Source organism: Hyaena hyaena, unplaced genomic scaffold, assembly GCF_003009895.1.
Source record: "Hyaena hyaena isolate Hyena2069 unplaced genomic scaffold, ASM300989v1 scaffold_1155, whole genome shotgun sequence".
Taxonomy (NCBI): domain Eukaryota; kingdom Metazoa; phylum Chordata; class Mammalia; order Carnivora; family Hyaenidae; genus Hyaena; species Hyaena hyaena.
The window spans coordinates 226072-245861 of NW_024081784.1; the positions used below are offsets into that span (position 1 = coordinate 226072).

The window sequence follows — 19790 nt, forward strand, 5'->3', positions numbered from 1 at the left end:
TGCAATGGCCATAAAATATTGAGAAAGGAGATAAATTACACAGAGCAGAATAAGTTCCATATAAGATATTTGGGAATATGGTTTCTTTGAAAATTCCAAACTAAAAGAAGACCAAAAACTATGATGAATCATTGTTTCAGAAAATTCCAAATAATGGGTTTTAAATTCTTGCATGAGTACTACAATAATGTAGATATGAAACATTTTAAATAGTGGATAAAATAATTACATATAATATTTATCAAACAATAAGTTTAAAACGTGAAAACCTCAAGATTTGTATGGCATTATCAATTTTTATAAAGAGGTATAATAAAGGATGCATATTAACATTAGATGGAAGAGATGTGTAGGGCAAGGCATACAGGAAAGAACACAGAGGTTCCATGCTCTCTTCATGCTGTGTGCCACTCTCCTGAATTCTTCATATATTCTCCAACCTACAAGTTTCTCAAGTTGTTTTAAATGCTATTTGGGTCTGTGGAGAGGTAGAAGAAATAATTGATAGAAAAAAGTAAACACTGGGTGTTATATGTAAAATAACTTGACAATAAATTATTTTTTAAAAATAAAAATAAATAAAACATCCTAAATGAAAAAAAAAGAAAAAAGTATAAAATCAAAAGTTCATAACAAGACATAAGATTTAACAGATGGCCTATGCTTTCCTCTTACCACACAACAGCTGCTACTGATAAGGATGAGATATGGCAAAAATAAATGACACATCCACTACAGATTTCATCCTATTGGGCCTCTTCCCTGAGTTCCAGTATGTCAGCCTCCTGGTCTACCTCATCCTTCTGGTCTACTTCATTACCCTAACAGGGAACTCCATTCTCATCTTTCTGATCTGGGTGGACTCTCACCTCCACACCCCTATGTACTTCTTGCTCAGTCAGCTTTCCATCATTGATTTGTTCTATATTTCCAGGTTGGTTCCTAAGATGGTTATCAACCATTCCTTAGGGAAGCACAGCATCTCTCACATTGGCTGTGGGATACAAATGTTCTTCTGCCTAACTCTAGGTGGTGCTGAGTGTCTCCTCCTAACCTTTATGTCCTATGACTGATTTGTGGCTGTTTGTAACCCCCTTCGCTACACAATTATCATAAACTCTAAGCTATGCTTGATAATGACAGTGTCATTATGGACTGGGGCTGCTATAAGTTCACTCATTCAAACTATCTACACCATGCGTTTTCCTGTCTGTGGCCTGAAGAAGAGAAATCATTTCTTCTGTGAGATACCAGCCATTCTGAAGCTATCCTGTGAGGACACTTCACATTATGAGATGGTGTTGTTTGTGGTAAGTATCATATTTATACTCATCCTGTTTAGCCTAATAGTGACCTCCTATACTCGAATTTTCCTCATTGTTCTCAGAATACACTCTCTTGAGGGGAGAAAAAAATCCTTATCCACATGCTCTTCTCACCTGATTGTAGTGAGTATCTTCCTGGGGCCAGGGATAGTGGTGTACATGACACCTGGCTCCTCCCACACCCCAGCACTGGATCAAGGTCTCTCCATCTTCTACACTACTATCACCCCCTTGCTGAACCCCATAATTTATAGCCTTAGAAACAAAGAGGTTGTAAGAGCTATAAAGAAGGTCTTGGGAAAGTATCTAATATCAAAATAGTTTAAGAAATATCACTGCTATACTTTATATATAAAACCAGTTCCAGTGCGGAAATCAAAGTCCTCAGTTTGAATCTTTCTTCAGCTACACAAATGTCTTTTCAGAAATATAGATTATTTTAGAAACCAGATGTTAAATCTTTAATCACCTTATTGTGTTTGAAACAAAACAACTGAATTCAGTAAAGCGATGCATTAATAGAAATATTTGAATAAAAGGGACTTGTTTACAATTAGATGGAAATATATAAACTGTTTATTAATTCACCCACAAAGTTGAACAAGGATGCTTGTCATTATATTTTGCCATCACAAAGAAGGCAGTGAATACTTATTCTAATATTTGACTATCAGCCTAAACTGAGAGTAGAACAAAGGAAAAGTCACAGCCATTCATTTTCTCTAAGAAGTACTGTTTTATCCAGGTCAATGTTTCCTTTTCAAAAATTTTTTACATTAAAACATATTATTGTGATAAAATAGATAGTGTAATATTACTTAAGGTGTACAACATATTGACAATTCTGTACAGTTTTCATTGGTCACTGGGGTAAATATAGTCACCATACCATGTTATTACAATATTATTGACTGTATTCCCTAAGTCGTTTCTTTTTTATCTCCCTGACTTACTAATTTTATAACTGGAAATTTGTGTCTATTAATCACCATGATCTCTTTTGCTCATTCTTTCAACACCACCCCATTAGAAACCACCAGTTTGTTCTCTGTATTTAAGAGTCTGTTTGCTTGTTTGGTTTTTTTTACATTCCGTATATAAATGAAATCTTACCGTCTTTCTATTTGTCTAATTTCACATAGCATAATACCTTATAAGTCCATTAATGTTGCTGAAAATGACAAGATCTCATTCTTTATTCTGGCTGGGTAATACTGCATCACACACACACACACACACAAACACACACACACACACACACACTCACTCCATATTACCACTCTATCAATGGACACTAGAGTTGCATCCATATACTTACTATTGAAAACAATGCTGTATGTTTGCACGTATAGGAGGATTAGGAGGAACTTGACGGAGGAACAAGGGAGAGAAGAAGGGGGGAAATGGTGGGGGAAAGGGAGAGAGGCAAACCATGAGAGACTCTTGAATGCTGACAAAAACTGAGGACTGATGGATGTGGGGGGGGAGGAGGGATGGGCATGGAGGAGGACAGTTGTGGGGATGAGCACTGAGTGTTATGTGGAAACTAATTTGACAATAAACTATTTGTGAAACAACAAAAAAAGAAAACAATGCTGCAATAAACACAAGTGTTTTCATTTTCTTTGGTGAGTAAGAATAGGTAGAATTACTGTATCATATGAGATTTCTAATTTTAATTTATTAGAAGCCTCCATATTGTTTTCCACAGTGATTGCTCCTATATACATTCCCAACAATATATCAAAAGTTTCATTTTCTCCATACTCTCACCAACACTTGTTATTTCTTTTCTTTGGCTTAGTGGTCATTCTGACTGGTGTGAGGTGGTATCAAATTGTAGTTTTTATTTTCATTTTCATAATGACTAGTGATGTTGAGCATATTTTCAGATATTTCTTGCTCATCTGTGTGTATTCTTTCTTTGGGCAAAATCTATCCAGATCTGCCATTTTAAGTTGGATATTTTGTTTTATGATGTTGAATTGTCTATGTTCTTTATGTATTTTGAATATTAACCCCTTATCAGATATATAATTTACAAATATCTTCTTCCATTCACTGTGTTGACTCTTTCTTTTGCTGATGGTTTTTGTTGCTGTGCCAAAGAAAACTTTATTTTGATGTTCCAGTAGTTTATTTTTTATATTATTTCTTCTTCCTGAGGGGACATGTCCATAAATATATTTTTAAGGCAAATGCCTATGTTTTATTTTAGACATTTTATGGATCCAGCTCTCACATTTAAGTATTTAACTCATTTTGTGTTTATTTTCATGTATGGTGTAAGAAAGTTTCCAGTTACATCACTTTCCATTTGCCTATCCAGTTTCCCAAACACTTTTTTTGTTAAGTCTGTTTATTGAACTTCCAGGGAAGATGGTGGAGTAGGAAAACTCTAAATTAACCTTTTACGGTGGATACAGCAAGATAATATTCTCAAGTGAAAATAATCCATAAAAATAACCTAAATACTGGCAAAAAAACACTTCAAGATTAAATATAGAGAAGAGGCCACCTTGAAGAGGGTAGGAAGGAAGAGATAAACTCAGGAGCTAAACAGATACAAAGACTGTCTACCACAAAGAGGGGCACAATGGTCACAGAAAGAGAAGAGAAAGGGTCTCTTACACCAGGAAACACACACAGGAAAGATAAATCCCCCTAACACTGGTTTTGAACATCAGAGGTTTAAATTTTGTGATTTACTATAATCACTGGGAATTAACTTGGAATTTCAAAAATTATTTGGCTTTGCTTTGTGAGAGCCAGGGGTGTAATAATAATAATAATAATAATAATAATAATAATAATACAATTGATTCCTTGTTCTTAAAGTGACAGCATAACAAATAGTCCTGCAGAGATACAGCATAAAAACAACAGTTTGAAAAACTCCTTGGATATGAAAGAGAGATATTTTTTCACTAATCTCAGGGTGTGCTGGAGGAGCAGGGATCATTGGGAAACTTGTCTGTGAACAAAGGATCTGGTGGGCACCATTTCCTTCTCCCACAGCCAAAATACAGGGTCACTTGCAGACAGCAGAAGAGCACATACATTCCCTACCTAACTTGCTAACACAACTGTTCCATACCCACAGTCTCCTGTGGACACATTCTCTCTATCTATCCAGACCTCAGCTCCAAGTCTCCTCCTCAAGGCAGACCCAAGCAAACCTTGTTAACATCACACACACATTTCTGCAGATCTTCCCCTACAATACACCTTGGAGCCCATCCAAAGTGATGTAATGAGCCTGGCAGTGTACAAGCAGCCCTCAAACAGCCAACACCACTCCAAAGTGACTCATTCCCAGGGAGAGGGAAGTATAACCACACACAACTTTCAGACTATGGCTCCAGCAGTAGCAAGGGAACAGTCAGCTGTAGGCCCTGCCCGATAATGAAAGCTTCTCATAGAGAAAACAGGGAAAGTGCCTTGCAGTTTGAGTGCTACTACATCTCTGGAAAGTGCTTGTTATGACCCAACTTAAGTACAAGGTGGCCCCAGACTGGCCCACTAACACCACAGGGAGCAAAACTTGCTCACAACAGGCAAAAAGACCCATTGCAGATGGCTGGACTAAAGGCAAAAGCAGCTTGGCCATAACAGCAGGGTACACATAATATGCATAACAGACACCCCTGAAATGTCAGATTCTGGTGAACAAGAGATACTGCACGTTAGGACACTAAAGGATCTCTTATTCATAAGTTCACTATTTTCAAGAGCAGAAGACATAGCTGACTTTCCCTACACATAAAAACAGAGTGTTAGGTAAAATAAGGAGTCAGGGATGTGTCTCATATGAAAGAACAGGACAAAATCACAACAAGAGACCAAAGCAAACTAGAGATAAGTAATATGCCTGTTAGAGAATTTAAAGTAATGATTACAAAGATATTTACTGGACTTGAGAAAATAATAGAGGAGAACAAAGGCCCTAAACAAAGAGATAAAAATAAAACATAACCAATTAGAGAGTAATAATTCAATAAATGAAACTAAAAAATATATATACTAGGTAGAAGAAATAATAGACTAGTTAAAGTAGAGGAATGGATTAGTGACCTGGAGGTCGCTAATAAAATAAATAAATAAACAATAAATAAATAAAACAAGTAAAAATCATGTGTGACAGGGTAGAGGAAAAAAATACAAAATGAAAATAGACTTAGGGAATTCAGCAACCCCATCAAGGGTAATAACACTCTCATTATAGGATCCCAGAAAAAGAAGAGAAACAAAAGGGAGCAGAAAAATTATTTGATTAAATAATAGCTAAAATTCCCCAAACTGGATGAGAAAACAGAAACAAGTTCCAGGAGGCATAGAGATACCCCCAAAAAGAAACACAAGGAGGTCCACACTAGGATATATAGTAATTTAAATGGCAAAAACTTGGTGATAAAGAAAAAATATTAAAATAAGAAAAATAAAAGTACATATAAGGAAAATCCTATAAAACTATCATCTTATTTTTCCAACAGAAACTTTGCTGGCCATAAGATAATGGCATGATATAGTCAAAGTGTTGAAAGAAAAAAAATCTTGTAAACAAAAATACTCGATCCAGCAAGGCTATCATTAAAAATAGGAGAGATAAGGAGTTTCCAAGACAAATAAAAGTTAAAGGAATTCATGGCCACTAAATAAGTCCTGCAAGAAATGTTACAGGAGACACTTTGAGTGGAAAGGAAAGAACTTACACAGGAGGAAGAATAGTAAAAAGCACTAAAGCATGTATCGTAAGCATATCTATAAAAATTAGTCAAGCACCTCACGAAATAAAAGGATATAAAGTATGACACCATATATCTAAAACATGAAAGGGAGAAAAGAATGGGCTCAAATGTAAATGACCATTGAGTTAATATAAATGGCTATATCAAGATGTTATTACAAACCTAATAGTAACAACAAATCAAAAACCAGTAATAGATATGCAAGAAAACACAAAGGAATCCAAGTATATCACTAAAAAAAGCAAAGTAACCATGAGATAAGAGAACAAGAGAAAAAAGAAACAGAGAACTATAAAACAATCATAAATAAGTAAATAGTGCAACAAATACACACCTGTAAATAGTTACTTTGAAAAAAAATACTTGAAATATAAATGAACTAAATGCTTCAATCAGAAGGCACATGGTAACAGAATGGATAAAAAAACAATACCCATCTGTTTGTTCCCTATATTTCAGACATAAAGACACCTGCAGATTGAAAATGAACGGATGGAGAAGCATTTATCAGTGCAAATGGCTGTGAAAAGAAAGCCGAGATAGCAATACTTATATAGGACAAAATAGACTTTAAAACACAGGCTTTAGGAGGAGACAAGAAAGGACATTATGTAATAATGTATTATGTAATAATAAATGGAATGGTCCAAAATTAAATATAATAATTGTGAATATATATTCATTCGACATAGATGCAACCAAATACATAAAGCAGTTAATAACAAGCAAAGAAGTAAGCAATAGTCATACAGTTAGTGAAGGACTTTAACACCCCACTTATAACAATAGATAGGTCATCCAAAGAGAATATCAATAAGGAAACAGTGGTTTTGAATGATTTATTAGATCAGATAGATTTAACAGATATATTCAGAAAATTTTATCCTAATGGAGCAGAATACACATTTGTCAAGTATTCATGGAACACTCTCCAGAATAGATCATACATTAGGCTGCAAAACAAGTATCAACAAATTAAAAAACACTGCATCTTCTCCAACCACAATGCTACAAAACTAGAAATTAATATGAAAATACCTTGAAGGAGCACTAATATAGAGAACAGGTTAGACAACATGTTACTAAGCAATGAAAGGCTAAAGCAAGAAATCAAAGAGGAAATCAACACATATATAGAGAGAAATGAAAATGAAAATGTAATGATCTAAAATCTTGGGGATGCATCAATAAATGTTCTAAGACACAAGTTTATAGCAATGCAGGCCTATCTCAAGTAACAAGAAAAATCACAAAATAAACAATCTAACTTATAACTAAAGGAGGTAGAAAAAGAACAAATGAAACCCAAATCTGTGGAAAGAAGGAAATAATAAAGATTAGTGCAGAAATAGATGAAATGGAAACTAAAAAGTCAATAAAATAGATCAATGAAACCAGGATGTGGTACTCTGAGAAGATCAGCAAAATTGATAAACATTTCATCAATAAACAACAGCAAACCAAAAGGGGGAGAACTCAAACAAAATCAGAAGTGAGAGAGCACAAATAACAATGAACACCCCAGGAATACAAACAATTGTAAAAAAGTATTATGAAAAACTACGTACCAACTATTTGAACAACCTAGAAGGATTGATAAATTTCTAGAAAAATTTAAACACCCAAAGCTTAATCAGGAAAGAACAGAAAATTTGAACAGATTGATTACTAACAATGAAATTGAATCCATAATCATAAGACTCCCAGCAAACAAAAGTCCAAGACCAGGTAGCTTCATAGGTGGAATATAACAAACATTTTGAAAGGAGTTAATATCTATTTTTCTTAGTATGTTCCAAAAATAGAAGAAGGAAAACTTCCAAATTTTTTCTATGAAGCTAACATTACCCTGATACCAGAACCAGATAAAAACACTATCTCTCTCTGAGAGAGAGAGGGAGAGAGAGAGAGAGAGAGAGAAAGAGAGAGAGAGGGAAATACAGACCAATATCTCTGATAAACACATAGATGCAAAAATCCGCAACAAAATATTAGGAAAGTGAATCAAACAACATATTAAAAAATTATTCACCATGATCAAGTGGAGTTTATGCTTGGGATGCAAGTGTTCAATATTCACAAATTAGTCAATGTGGCACATCCATAATAATATGGTCAATTAACCTTTAACAAAACAGGAAAGAATATCTAATAGGAACAATAGTCTCTTCAACATGTGGTGTTGGTTGAGAAATCTGTACAGACTCATACAAAAGAGTGAAACCGAACAACTTTCTTACACCATACACAAAAATAGACTTCAAAATATATTACAGAACTAAGTTGAGACCTAAACCAAAAAATTCTAGTTGACAGCACAGGCAGTAATTTCTCTGACACTGGCCATAGCAACAATTTTTTAGATATGTTTCCTGAGCCAAGGGAAATAAAAGCAAAACAAACCATTGGGACTACATCAAAATAAAAAACTTCTTCACAGGAAAGGAAACAACAAATGAAACAAAAGGCAACCTACTGAATGAAAGACGATATTCACAAATGACATAGCTCGTGATGGATTAGTATCCAAAATATATAAAGATCTTATCCACTTAATATTCAAAAAACAAACAATCCAATTATAATGGTAGAAAACAGGAACACACAATTCTCCAAAGAAGACATATAGATGGCTAACAGACACTTGTAAATTCACCATCATCAGTAAAATGCAAATCAAAATCAGAAGGAGATATCACCTCACATCCTTCTGAATGTCTAAAATAAAAAACAAAGAAATAACAAATGTTCTAGAGGTTATAGAAGAAAAGCAAACTTTATGCACTGTGGTGGGAATGCTAACTGGTGAAGTTACTCCGGAAAATAGCATGGAGGTTTCTCAAAATAATAAAAATAAAACTGCCATATTATCCACTACTGGGTTTTTGCTCCAAAATAAGAAAGCAATTATTCAAAAAGATATATGCGTCCCTATGCTTATTGCAACAATAGTCAAAATATGAAAGCAGCCCAATTGTCCATGGTTAGATGAATGGTGAATAAAGGCATATGTGCAATGTGTATATATATATATATGCAATGTGTATATATATATATATATATACATATATATACACAATGCAATAATACACATATGTGCAATGTGTATATATATATGCAATGTGTATATATATATACATATATATACATACATATATATATACACAATGCAATATTACTCATTAACAGAATAAATCCTTGCCATTTGCAACATACATATACATATATATACACAATGCAATATTACTCATTAACAGAATACTCATTAACAGAATAAATCCTTGCCATTTGCAACATGGATGGATATATATAGTGCTAACTGAAATAAATCATTCAGAGAAAGATAAATACCATGATGTCACTTATATATGGAATTTAAATATTGAGACAAATGCACAAAAGAGAGAAAAAGAGACCCCTTCAAAAAACGAAACAAAACAAAACAAAAAAAACTAACCAAAAAATATTTCTTAATTATAGAGACCAGAAGGGGACAGAGGATGAAAATCAGGCTCTGCGCTGACAGCAGAAAGCCAGATGTGGGGCTGGAACTCATGGATCATGAGATCATGACTTGAGCCAAAGTCAGATGCTTAACCAACTGAGCCACCCAGGTACCCTTGTTTGTTTATTTCTTGAAGTAGGCCTGTATCACTATAACCTTCCCTCATCGAAAGTCTTTGGACCTTTCTGTTTCTATTTTCTGTTTCTATTTTCTATTTTGTATTCACTTATTGCTTGTTTGATAGCATGTTGTTTAGTCTCCATGTTGGTTTTTTTTTTTTTCAGTTTTCCTTGTAAATTATTAAAGTTTCATACTGTTGTAATCAGGAAAATAAATGCTTGATATGATTGTAATTCCCTTATATTTGAAGCTTGTTTTGTGGCATTGCATGTGATATAGCCAATAAATTGGTCCATGTCTACCTGAGAAGAATTCAAAGTCTCCTGTTTTTGGATAGAATATCCAATATATATCTGCTACATCCATTTAACCTAATGTGCCATTCAAAATTTTGCTTTCACTGCAGACTTTCTGTTTAGATGATCTAATAATTGATGTGAGTAGGGCATTAAAGTTTCCAACTATTGTATTCTGTTACATTCTACTTTTAGTCTGTTAATATTTGTTTTATATATTTAGGTGCTGCCGTATTAGGTTCATAGATATTTATAATTGTTACGTTTTTGTTAGCTTAATCTCTTTATTACTATGTAATACTCTTCTTTGCCTTTTGCAAAATTTTTTACTCAGTATATATTTTGTTATATATAAATATTCCTACAACAGTTTTTTTTAAACTTTCATTTGCATACATTATCTTTCTCCACCTTCTCACTTTCAGGCCGTTGGTATTTGTGTACTGAAAGCGAATCTCTTGTAGGCAGGGCATAACTGAGGATTCCTGTTTTCATAATCCATTCATTTACCCTAGGTTTTTTTCATTTGAGCATTTAGTTTATTTACATTTAGAGTAATTATTCATGGGCATGTAGTAACTGATATTTTATAAATTGTTTTCTGGTTATCTGTGTAGTTTTTCTGAGTTTTATTCTTCTATTCTCATCCTTTGTGATTTGGTAGCTTTCACTTCGTTTGTTCTTGGCTAAGTTTCTCTTTATTTTATTTATTTATTTTTTGTTTCTATGTTAAAGTTTTGATCTGCAACTATCACTGGGTTCATATATAACATCTTATGTGTATAACAGTCTATATTAATTAAGTCTATATTAATTTAATATTGCTTAATTTTGAGCACATTATAAAAGCAAAATTTTACCCCCTCCTCCATGTATTATGTAATCGATGTTATATTTTACATCTCTTTTTGTTTGTCTCTGTATTAATTTATAGATATAATAAATTTTACTACTTTTGTGTTTTAAACGTTATACTGGCTTTATAAAAGATTATTCTATCACCTTACTGCATGTCTGCTCTTAGTTACATTTTTCCTTTTATAATTTTCTTGTATTTATTGCCTTTTCTTTCTGATTAAATAATTCTGCTTAACATTTCCTGGAATACTGGTTAGGTAGTGATGAACCCTTAACTTTTGTTTAAGAAACTCTTTCTCTCTCATTCCTTTTTAAATTTTATTTTTTAAAGCTTGTCTATTTTTTTTTTTTGAGAAAGAGAGTATGTGAGCAGGAGAAAGGCAGAGAAAAGGGGAGAGAGAGAAAGGGAATCCCCAAGAAGGCTCTGCATCATAAGCCACTCAGGTGCCCCTCATTCAATTATAAATTATGACCTTGCTACATAGATTATTATGTTGTAGGTATATATATATATTATATATATATATAATATATATATATATATAATGTATATTAATGTACATATATAGTTCCTATCACTTTGAATATACCATGCCACTTCTTCTAGTTGTAAAATTACTGCTGAAATATAGCTGACTCCTTGTGGAGTTTTCTTTCTATATAACTTCTTTTTTCCTCTCGGTAGTTTTAATATTCTGGCTCTATCATTACTTTTACATTATCTGGCTTTATTATTGTCATTTATCATTTTAATCATTGTGTGTTTTGATGTGGACCATCTTGGGTTCATCTTGTAAGGACTCTTTGTGCTTCCCGAGTCTGAATGGCTGTTTCCTTCTACAAATCAAGGAAATTTTCAGCTATTATTTCTTCAAATAGATTTCTCCCCTCTTTTCTCTTTTACTGGGATCTCTATAATTTGAATTTTATTATACTTAATGATGTTACAGATTTCTCTTAACCTATTCTAATTTACTATTTTATTCTTTTTGCTGTTCGTATTGGTTGCTTTTCATTATCCTCTCTTACAGGGAGCTAATTCATTCTTCTACATCTTCTAATCTGCTGTTGATTCCCAGTAGGACATTTTTTCATCTCAGTTATATTTTTTTTTATCTCTTACTGGTTCTTTTTTATCTTTTCTATCTCTTTGTTAAAGGTCTCACTGATTTTATCCTCAAATCAAATGATTATCTCTATGATCATTAATTTTAATTATTTATCAATATATTGCTTATTTCTTTCATTTATGCTTTAACTGTGATTTTGCCTTGTTATTTCATTTGAGACATATTCCTTTGTTGCCTCATTTTGTTTGTTTCACAAATTTGTTAGCATCCAAACTACAGCTTGGTCCGTCTGTTAGTCCCCTGACCTCACTTCTTATTATCTTCTCTTCTTTACTGAAATCCAGCCATGGTGAATTAAGAGAATTAAGGTATCCTTAGCCTAGAATTCTTTTCTTCTCACTTCCTTTGGGTCTTTATACAAAGTTCCAGGCTAAGCTATATAAAATTCTAATCTTTTCCCAATACTTTACATCTGTTTTCCTTGACATAGTTTTCTTCTTAGTAATTATTTCCATCTAATAGTACATTGATTGTGTTTATTTGCTTGTATTTCTTATGTTTGTGTTTTTTAAGTGTCTGTATACCTGCCACAAAGTAAGCCCCATTATGGCAGATATTTCTCCTGTTTTGTTCACTGCTATATATTCAGTACCTAAAAGGCTATTTGAGACATAATATGGCTGTATAAATATCTATAGAACTAATAAAAATTACCTATTATGAATCCAAGTTTCCAGATATGATAGAACTTTGTTCAAAATGAGAAGTTTTTATTTTCTTCAGTTTAAATGTACTACTTCCCAGGCAGTAGGGAATTATATGACCATTTTCAAACTAAGCATGAAGAGAATTCTCCTTCTTTCTCGGTAGACTGATACCACTCTTCTCCCCATGTTCATAATGGAAAGCATTATGGAGACATAAATTGGCCACAACATGACACCAATCCTTACGCAAAGCTCAACTTAGCAAATATATTTTAAGAAAGCAATTACTAGGAGACAGGGGAATTGCCCATCCCATCCCACTTCTTGTGAGAAAAGTATGGGGGAAATGTAAGGAAAACACAGAGTAGAGAGGGGGAGAGTGCATTGTTTTGTTAATATAGTGTACCTCATTATCTTGTCAGAATCCTGTGGTGATGGCAATGTTTTATAGACCAAAACAAACAAACAAACAAACAAACAAACAAAACCTGTTTCTTGCTTTGCAAGGAAAAAAATTCCGTTATCTTTTCCTGCCCCCGAAGAGAATGAGTATTAATAGCAGTAATTCTAGCTGATGTAAGAGATGCCCCTCTTGGGTCCCAGTATTTTAATACAATAAAAGTTTATAATCTTTTCATAAAATTCCAGCATATAAGGATGCAGTTGAGTACATAGTTATGCTTCTTGTGGTTACTCAATGATCCAATCTGACAGATGCACTGCCATGTTCATGTGACCCTCAAGATTAACTGGCCATTGATGAATATCTAACAAAAGACAGTGAAGGACTATGTGAGATGTTCTTACGGGCCAGGCATGGAGGTGGCAAAGTTCACATCCATCAATACCCCATTTGTCAGAACCAAGTTTTACACCATGCCTTACTAAAAAAGAATATGGGAAATATTGCCTAGCTATGATCTCAGGGCATAAAGAAAGTGGGTTTGGTGAACACTCAACTAAATGGTCGTGTAGTTTGTCTTGGCACATGGAGCCAAAACATAGTCACAAGCCCTAGAAGAACAGTAAAGCAACGGTTTACCACATAAACTCTTCATTGGAAGAAACTCCTAAAGGGACCATGTCAAAAGGAACAAGGTACAATGAGAGGGTAATTACAATTACTAAATGACTTTTTAGTAAATGTCAGCAACTAGATTTGATCTCAACTAATTTATTTATTTACCATCAAAATATACATTTAGATCTGTTTCTCACTGTTTGCTACTCCTCAACTCTGCTATCATGTTAATAAAAATAATTTTTAAAAGATTTGCCTATACAGAGTCAGTAATACTTTGTAACATCTGTAATGTATTTATCAGTTGAGAAAGTTGCAAATCTATGCTAATTAGAAATCAAATAATGCCTATAATGTGGTTATCTAGAATAGTTACTTTCTAGCACATCCTAAGAATATTAAGTGCCATTTATAAAATAAACAAACAATGAGGACTAAGAAATGTTTATTTCCTGGGCAGCTATAATTGTTAAAGATTTAACACTCATATTTATCAAATCTAGTGTTACATATTTTGTGCATATAATGTTCTGGGAACTGTGCTAGATGTTTGTAGTGTACGGTTAAGTTTCTCCTGTTCCACATATGAATGAAAATATATGGTATCTGTCTTTCTCTGCCTGACTTATTTCAGTTAGCATAAACCCCTCAAGTTCCATCGATGTTGATACACATGGCCAGATTTCATTCTTTCTCATTGCCATGTAGTATTCCATCATATACATAAACCACATCTTTTTGTTCCATTCGTCTGTTGATGGACACTAAGGCTCTTTCCATGTTTTACCTATTGTTGAGAGTGGTGCTATGTACATTGGGGTACATGTGCCTCTATGCATCAGCACTCCTGTATCCCTTGGGTAAATTCCTAGCAGTGCTATTGCTGGGTCATAGGGGAGTTCTACTGTGAATTTTATGAGGAACCTCCACACTGTTTTCCAGAGGGGCTGTACCAGCTTACATTCCCACCAACAGTGTAGGAGGATGCCCATTTCTCCACATCCTCGTCAGCATCTAGAGTTCTCTGATTTGCTCATTTTAGCCACTCTGACTAGCGTGAGATGTTATCTCAGTGTGGTTTTGGATATTAACCCTTTATCTGATATGTCATTTGCAACTATCTTTTCCCATTCCGTTGGTTGCCTATTAGTTTTGTGGATTGTTTCCTTTGCCGTGCAGACGCTTTTTATCTTGATGAGGTCCCAATAGTTCATTTTTGTTCTTGATTCCCTTGCCTTTGGGGATGTGTCATATAAAAAATTGCTGCAAAAAAAAAATTAAAAAAAAAAAAAGAAATTGCTGCAGTGGAGGTCAAGGAGGTTGTTTCCTGCTTTCTCCTCTAGGGTTTTGATGGCTTTCTGTCTCACGTTCAGGTCCTTTATTCATTTTGAGTTTATTTTTGTGTATGGTGTGAGAAAATGATCTAGTTTCATTCTTCTGCATGTTGCTGTCCAGTTCTCCCAGAACCATCTGTTAAAGAGGCTGTCTTTTTTCCATTGGATACTCTTTCCTGCTTTGTCAAATATTATTTGGCTGTATACTTTTGGGTCCAAATCTGAGTTCTCAATTGTATTCCATTGGTCTGTGTGTCTGTTTTTGTGCCAATACCATACTGTCTTGATGATGACAGCTTTGTAGTAGAGGCTAAAGTCTAGGATGATGATGCCTCCCATTTTGGTTTTCTCCTTCAATATTACTGTGGCTATTTGGAGTCTTTTGTGGTTCCATACAAATTTTAGGATAGTTTGTTCTAGTTTTGAGAAGTATGCTGGTGCAATTTTGATTGGGGTTGCATTGAATGTGTAGATAGCTTTGGGTAGCAATGACATTTTAACTATATTTATTCTTCCTAGCCATGAGCATGGAATGTTTTTCCATTTCTTTGTGTCTTCTTCAATTGGCTTCATAAGTTTTCTATAGTTTTCATCATACAGATCTCTTATATCTTTGGTTAGGTTTATTCCTAGGTATTTTATGTTTTTTATTTTTTTATTTTTTTTTGGCAATTGTGAATGGGATCAGTTTCTTGATTTCTCTTTCCGTTGCTTCATTGTTGGTGTATAAAAATGCAACCGATTTCTGTATGTTGGTTTTGTACCCTGCAACTTGGCTGAATTCTTGTATCAGTTCTAGTAGGCTTCTGGGGGAGTCTGTCGTTTTTTGTTTTTTTTTTTTAATGTTTATTTATTTCTAGGAGAGAGAGAGAGAGAGACAGCGTGAGCAGGGGAGGGTCAGAGAGAGAGGGAGTTACAGACTGAAACAGGCTCCAGGCTCTGAGCTGGCAGTCAGCACAGAGCCCGATGCAAGGCTCGAACCCACGAACCGCGAGACCATGACCTAAGCGAAAGTCGGATGCTCAACCGACTAAGCCACCCAGGCGCCCCTGTCGGGTTTTCTATGTAAAGAGTCATGTCGTCTGTGAAAGTGAGAATTTGACTTCTTCATTGCCTATTCTGATGCCTTGATTTCCCTTTGTTGTCTGATGGTTGATGCTAGAACTTCCAGCACTATGTTAAACAACAGTGGTGAGATTGGACATCCCTGTCATGTTCCTGATCTCAGTGGGAAAGCTCTCAGTTTTGCCCCATTGAGGATGATGTTAGCTGAGGTCTTCTCATAGATGGCTTTTATGATGTTTAAGTAAGTTCCTTCTATCCCAACTTTTTCAAGGGTCTTTATTAAGAAGGGGTGTTGTATTTTGTCAAATGTTTTTCTGCATCTATCAATAGGATCATATGGTTTTTATCTTTTCTTTTGTTGATGTGATGTATCACATTGATTGATTTGCAAATATTGAACCAGCCCTGGAACCCAGGAATGAATCCCACTTGATCTTGGTGAATAATTCTTTTTATGTGCTGTTGAATTCGATTTGCAAGTATCTTGTTGAGGCTTTTTGCATCTATATTCATCAAGGATATTGGTCTGTAGTTCTCCTTTTTTTGCTGGGTCTCTGTCTGGCTTGGGAATCAGAGTGATGCTGGTTTCATAAAATAAGTCTGGAAGTTTTCATTCGATTTCTATTTTTTGGAATAGCTTGAGAAGAATGGGTATTAATTCTGTTTCAAACATCTGGTAGAATTCCCCAGGGAAGCCATCTTGCCCAGGGCTCTTATTTGTTGGGAGATTTTCGATAAATGATTCAATTTCTTCACTAGTTATGGGTCTGTTCAGATTGTCTGTCTCTTCTCGTGTGAATTTTGGTAGTGTGTGTGTGTGTTTAGGATTTTGTCCATTTCTTCTAAGTTGTCCAGTTTGTTGGCATATAATTTTTCATAGTATTCCATGATAATTGCTTGTATTTCTGAGGGATTGGTTGTAATCAGTCCATTTTCATTCATGATTTTGTCTATTTGAGTGTTCTCTCTTTTCTTTTTGAGAAGCCTGTCTAGAGGTTTGTCAATTTTGTTTATTTTTTTCAAAAACCCAAATCTTGGTTTCATTGATCTGTACAATGGTTCTTTGGTTTCTATATTGTGTATTCCTTCTCTGATTTTTACTATTTCTTTTCTTCTACTGGGTTTGGGGTGCTCTTGCTGCTCTGCCTCTAGTTCCTTTAGGTGAGTTGTTAGACTTTACATGTGCGCTTTTTCTAGTTTCTTGAAATAGGCCTAAATTGCAATGTACTTTCTTCTTAGAACTCCCTTTGCCACATCCCATAGCGTTTGGACTTTTGTATTTTCTTTTTCATTCCTTTGCTTATTTTATTTTCTTCTCTAATTGCCTGGTTGGCTCGTTCGTTCTTTAGTAGTGGGTTCTTTAGCCTTCATGTCTGTGGAGGTGTTCCAGACTTCTTCCTGTGATTGATTTCAAGTTTCATAGCATTGTGATCTGAAAGCGTTCATGGTATGATTTCAGTTATTTTATAAGTAATAAGGGCTGCTTTATGTCCCAGTATGTGATCTATCTTTGAGAATGTGCCATGCGCACTTGAGAAAAAAGTGAATTTCATGGCCTCAGGATGTAGAGTTCTATGTATACCCGACATCCATCTGGTCCAATGTGTCATTCAAGTCCATTGTTTCTTTAGTGATTTTCTGTCTAGTTGTTCTATCCATTGTTGTAAGTGGAGTATTAAAGTCCCCTGCTATTAGCACATTCTTATCTATAAGAGTGTTTCTGTTTGTAATTAATTGTTTTATATATTTATATGCTTCCATATTCGGTGTGTGGACATTTATAATTGTTAGCTCTTACTGATGGATAAACCCTGTAATTATTATATAGTGTCCCTCTTCATCCCTTGTTACTGTCTTTACTTTAAAGTCCAGTTTGTCTGCTATAAGTATAGCTACTCCAGCTTTCTTTTGACTTCCAGTAGCATGATGTATATTTCTCCATCCTTACTTTCAATACAAAGGTGTTCTCTAGTCTAAAATGAGTTTCTTGTAGACAGTAAATAGATGGATTTTTTTTTATCCTTTCTGCTACCCTATGTCTTTTTATTGGAGTATTCAGCCCATTAACATTCAGTGTTATTATTGAAATATATGGGTTTAGAATCATTGTGTCTTTTGTGGGATTCATGTTTGTGGTAGTGTCTCTAGTATCTTATGTTCCTTGCAACATTTCCCTCATAGAGTCCCCCTCAAGATTTCTTGTAGGGCTGGTTTAGTGGTGACCAATTCTTTCAAGTTTTATTTATTTGGAAAGACTTTTATCTCTCTTTCTATTCTGAATGACAGGCTTGCGGGATAGAGGAATCTTGGCTGCATTTTTTTTTTTTTTTCTGTTCATCACATTGAAGATTTGCTGACATTCCTTTCTGGCCTGCCAAGTTTCAGCAGATAGGTCTGTCACCACTCTGATAGGTTTCCCTTTGTATGTTACGGCCCTTTTCTCCCTAGCTGCTTTCTAAATTCTCTCTTTGTCCTTTTATTTTGCCAGTTTCACTATGATATGCTGTGCAGAAGATTGAATCAAGTTACGTGTGAGGGGAGTTCTCTGTGTCTCTTGAATTTCAATATCTAGTTTCCTCCCCAGGTTGGGGAAGTTTTCTGCTATAATTTGTTCAAGGATTCCTTCAGCACCTTTCCCTCTCTCTTCCTCTTCTGGGATTCCTATGATGCGAATATTGTTCTGTTTGATTGTATTGCTGATCTCTTCTTTCGTGTTCCTGGACCAGTTTATCTCTCTTTTTCTCAGCTTCCTCTTTTTCTATAATTGTGTCTTCTAAATCACTTATTCTCCTTTCTGCCTCTTCAATCCATACATTAGACTCCTCCATTTTATTATGTATATCATTTATAGCATTTATTAATTCATCATAACTATTTTTGAGCTCCATAGTGTTTGTAGCAACAGTTTCTCTGATGTATTCCATGCTTTTTTCCAAGCCCGGTGATTAATTTTATGACTATTGTTCTAAATTCTTTTTCACTTATATTGCTTATATCTCTTTTGAGCAGTTCTTTAGCTGTAAGTTTTTTCTTGGAATTTCTTTGGAGGAGAGTTCTTCCATTTCATCATTTTGCTTAATTTTTTATCTCTTGTTAATTTTAAAAACTTGTTTTAGACTCTGCCCATGCGAGTTCTGCTGTATTAAAGAGGGCTCTTTGACTGTTCAGGGCCTCTCCATTCAGGAATTGTTCTTTGATTGGTGTCTCTTGGTTTCTCTTGTTCAGAGTTTGGTTATTTTTTTTTTCCCTACTTGTAGCGGTTATTGGGACTCTCCACCAAGTGTACTTTGACTTGTTTCTTGAGGTATCCCTGGAAAAAGAAAACAGACAACAACAGAGGGAACAAAGGTACACAAACGCACAGACAAAACCAATAAACACACAAACCCAGGTTCAGGTAAGAACAACAACAAAACAGCTCTCTGGCAGGGATGGGTGTGGTTTGGTGTACTCAGGTCTTGCCTCCACTGTGTCCTGCTGGCTGCTCCCTGAGACCCTGCCTTGGTGGTTGTGGGGAGAAAAATGGCATCGCCCCAGTCCCTTCCCAACCAAGTGTTGCAAATCACTCTTTGGGTCCCATCTCCCTGTGCTGATGACCTAGCCAAGGTGGGCTGCGTTCTATGACCCACACCCTGCTTTGTTTCCAGGTTTTAGTCTGCGGGCTTTGTTTATACCACCAGAAGCATTCCCACAGGTCGTTGCTTCCCTGCTGCCAGGGGTTGAGTGGGGGATGGGAAAAGT

General features: G+C 34.9%; 1 protein-coding gene across 1 annotated transcript; it reads left to right on the plus strand.

Moving 5' to 3' along the window:
* The first annotated feature begins 707 nt into the window (after nucleotides 1-707).
* LOC120224291 (olfactory receptor 2T27-like) lies at nucleotides 708-1646 on the plus strand. The gene is given in 1 exon segment (XM_039222539.1): nucleotides 708-1646. A coding segment is annotated over 1 exon segment (939 nt).
* Nucleotides 1647-19790: the final 18144 nt, after the last annotated feature.